This window comes from Rhagoletis pomonella, unplaced genomic scaffold (genome assembly GCF_013731165.1).
Source record: "Rhagoletis pomonella isolate Grant_MI unplaced genomic scaffold, Rhpom_1.0 Rhpom_scaffold_00012, whole genome shotgun sequence".
Taxonomy (NCBI): domain Eukaryota; kingdom Metazoa; phylum Arthropoda; class Insecta; order Diptera; family Tephritidae; genus Rhagoletis; species Rhagoletis pomonella.
This window is the reverse complement of record NW_023458566.1, coordinates 21,719,167-21,721,691: the sequence shown is the minus strand read 5'-3', so window position 1 is coordinate 21,721,691 and position 2,525 is coordinate 21,719,167. Positions and strand designations below refer to the sequence as shown.

General features: G+C 37.4%; 1 protein-coding gene across 1 annotated transcript in view; it reads left to right on the top strand.

Annotated features, from left to right (window-relative positions):
• The window catches only part of LOC118748080 (glycoprotein-N-acetylgalactosamine 3-beta-galactosyltransferase 1-like), a 15,598-nt gene extending 13,603 nt beyond the window's left edge, over positions 1 to 1,995 (top strand). The window contains exon 4 of the mRNA XM_036482380.1: positions 437 to 1,995. Within this exon, the coding sequence (XP_036338273.1) occupies positions 437 to 643 (207 nt within the window). The 3' untranslated portion in view covers positions 644 to 1,995. The remainder of the gene's footprint in view (positions 1 to 436) is intronic.
• Positions 1,996 to 2,525: the final 530 nt, after the last annotated feature.

Here is a 2,525-nt window from a genome sequence, read left to right as displayed (position 1 = left end):
CGAGATAAGGTCAGTTGGACAAAGCTTACAGAAAGTGGGGTGTTTGGGTATTGGGGAAATGGGTGCGGGTAAGTTGGTCGTACAAAATGGGGGGCGGCAAGAAATTGCAACTGTCGATTGTCGAATGGAGATTAATTACTTACTTAGTTGCTTGTTATTTTTATTCGGCGTTTAATTTTGGTGGATTTACCAAATTGCTTTTATGTATTTGCTGTGCCAATAGTTACGTTTGCAATTTGTCTAAAAATATTTATTGTCTATATATACACATATACATGCATATATACTACATACATTTATCAATGTATTGTACATAGGTTTGTGTGTTCATACATATCTACATAAGTTAAACATGTATGTACTTGTTTTCGCCTGTCTTCCGTTGAATTCAATTTGGTGTTGGTGTTGTTTTTGTTTTGCTTCGTTTTCCTTTCAGCATTTACAATGTTGTTCGCCCAGCTCCATTTCTTTTCATTACATTAAGCCAAAGGAGTTCTACGTTCTAGATTATCTCCTTTATGTATTGCGTCCTTTTGGAGTTGGAAGTGGAGCGTCCATTTTACCTGCCAAGGCGGATATGTCGACATTGTTGGATAAATGGAAGAACGAATTATCGGATAATATTCTTAAGGAAGAAGATTAGCTTAAAGGAATTTTAAAAAAATATTTGCATATTTAAATTTAAGGTAGTAATAAGATCTGTTTATTTTTCATCGCATTGTTAATATATTTACATTAAATTCGATACCATAAAAGAAATGTACATCTTCGACTTACATCAAGTGAAGTCAAGTCCTTCCCACCTGGAAAAGGTGTTCCTCTTCCACCAGCGGCTATAGCGTTGAATATTTTCAGGACTGGAGCGTTTATGTCCACTCGTATTCGTAGCACCGAACAGAGCATTAAATCTAATCCGAAATCATTTTGGAATTTTGTCAAATCCAAAAAAATTATGCGCAAGTATACCTACTTCGGTAATGCTCGACGATAAATTTGCTAGTATTCCTGTCGAAGCAGCTAATTTGTTTGCTGACTTTTTTATGTCAAATTACGTTGCTGATGACGGCAATTCCCTAACTTCTCTTCTGAAATATGTATGTATCTTCTATTCTTAACTTAGGACCTCTTTTTATTTCATCGGATGACATTATAAAGGGGATGCATTCTTTTAAATCTTCTTCGCGGACGGACTGTCTGCTGTCTTATTTAAAAACTTGCCGGCCTTAGTATTTCTCTTGAGATAATATTTAATAGATCGCTATCGTCAGGTATTTTCATTGATGACTGGAAGTTATCTACCATCACACCTTTTTTAAAAAGTGGAAGAAAAAATGACGTCCGGAACTATCGGCCATGTGTCGGAATGTGTCGTTAAGGACAAGATTTAGCATTGGTTTGTGTCAGGCCTCTCGACAGTATCTAGTCTTGCAGTTTTTAGCGAATTTTTTTACTTCTTCGTTCCCGGCAGGATTCCAAGTCGATTGGGTTTATACCGATTTTTAAAAGGCATTTGATAGCGTATCTCATAAGATCTTACTAAATAAGCTGGTTTGTTTGGGTTTTCACTAACGTACTCTGTTCTTGGCTTTATTCGGCGTAACACTTCCGAGTTTTCTGACCCATATATCTGTAAAATTGCTTTTTACGGTTCTTGTGCGTTCTCACTTGGAATATGCGGTAATAGTTTGGAGACCATATGACCAACTATCGATAAGTAGAATTGAATGCGTTCGAAAAGTCTTTCTGAAATTCGCACTGCGTTCGCTACGGTTTGAGACTCCTGTTCCATCATATGGCTCGCGCCTAATGCTGATCAACTTAAGTACTTTAGAAAAGAGAAGAACAGTTCTTTCGTTATGATATAATTAGTGGCATCATTGACTGCCCAATTTTCTTTGAGTGGATGAGCTTTAATGTTCCACAAAGAAGTCTCCGAAATGATTACACTTTTTACGGGGAAAGCTTCAAAACTAAATATGGAGTAGCGCGCCGATTTCTCGAGCACTTGGGGAATTCAATGCATTATCTAATACACATCAGCTAGACTTTTCTTTGCCGGACTCGGCTTTTATTAAAGCCATTAATTTAATCGCTTGATTTGTATATTATTTGGTATTATCAATTATCTCTATCTAATATATTTTCTAGTCTGTAAGGAACGTTGTACTGTAGATTTAAATAAATATAGATAAATAAATAAAATAAATAAATAATAGCCCTTTAAACGTTCACTCCCAAAAGAAGGGATTATGATTCGTTCGTGAACTCTTTCATTGGAAAAAGCGCAAAACCTGAACCCAGCGACAGGGAGAATTTTTCAGAGTACGCATTTATACACTTGTGAGTAGCGAGCCGCATGCAGTCGCAAGCACATGGTGAATTCCAGTGGCAGACTACACCGGATGCTTAAATTAAGTGCGTCAGAGTGCCTGTCTTTCTGCGGTGCCTGAAGGCTTCCATTGGTTTGGTTACCGCATCTCGCTGGTCCCGTTGCCCAGGTTGTCCGAACGCCTATAGTCAAGCAA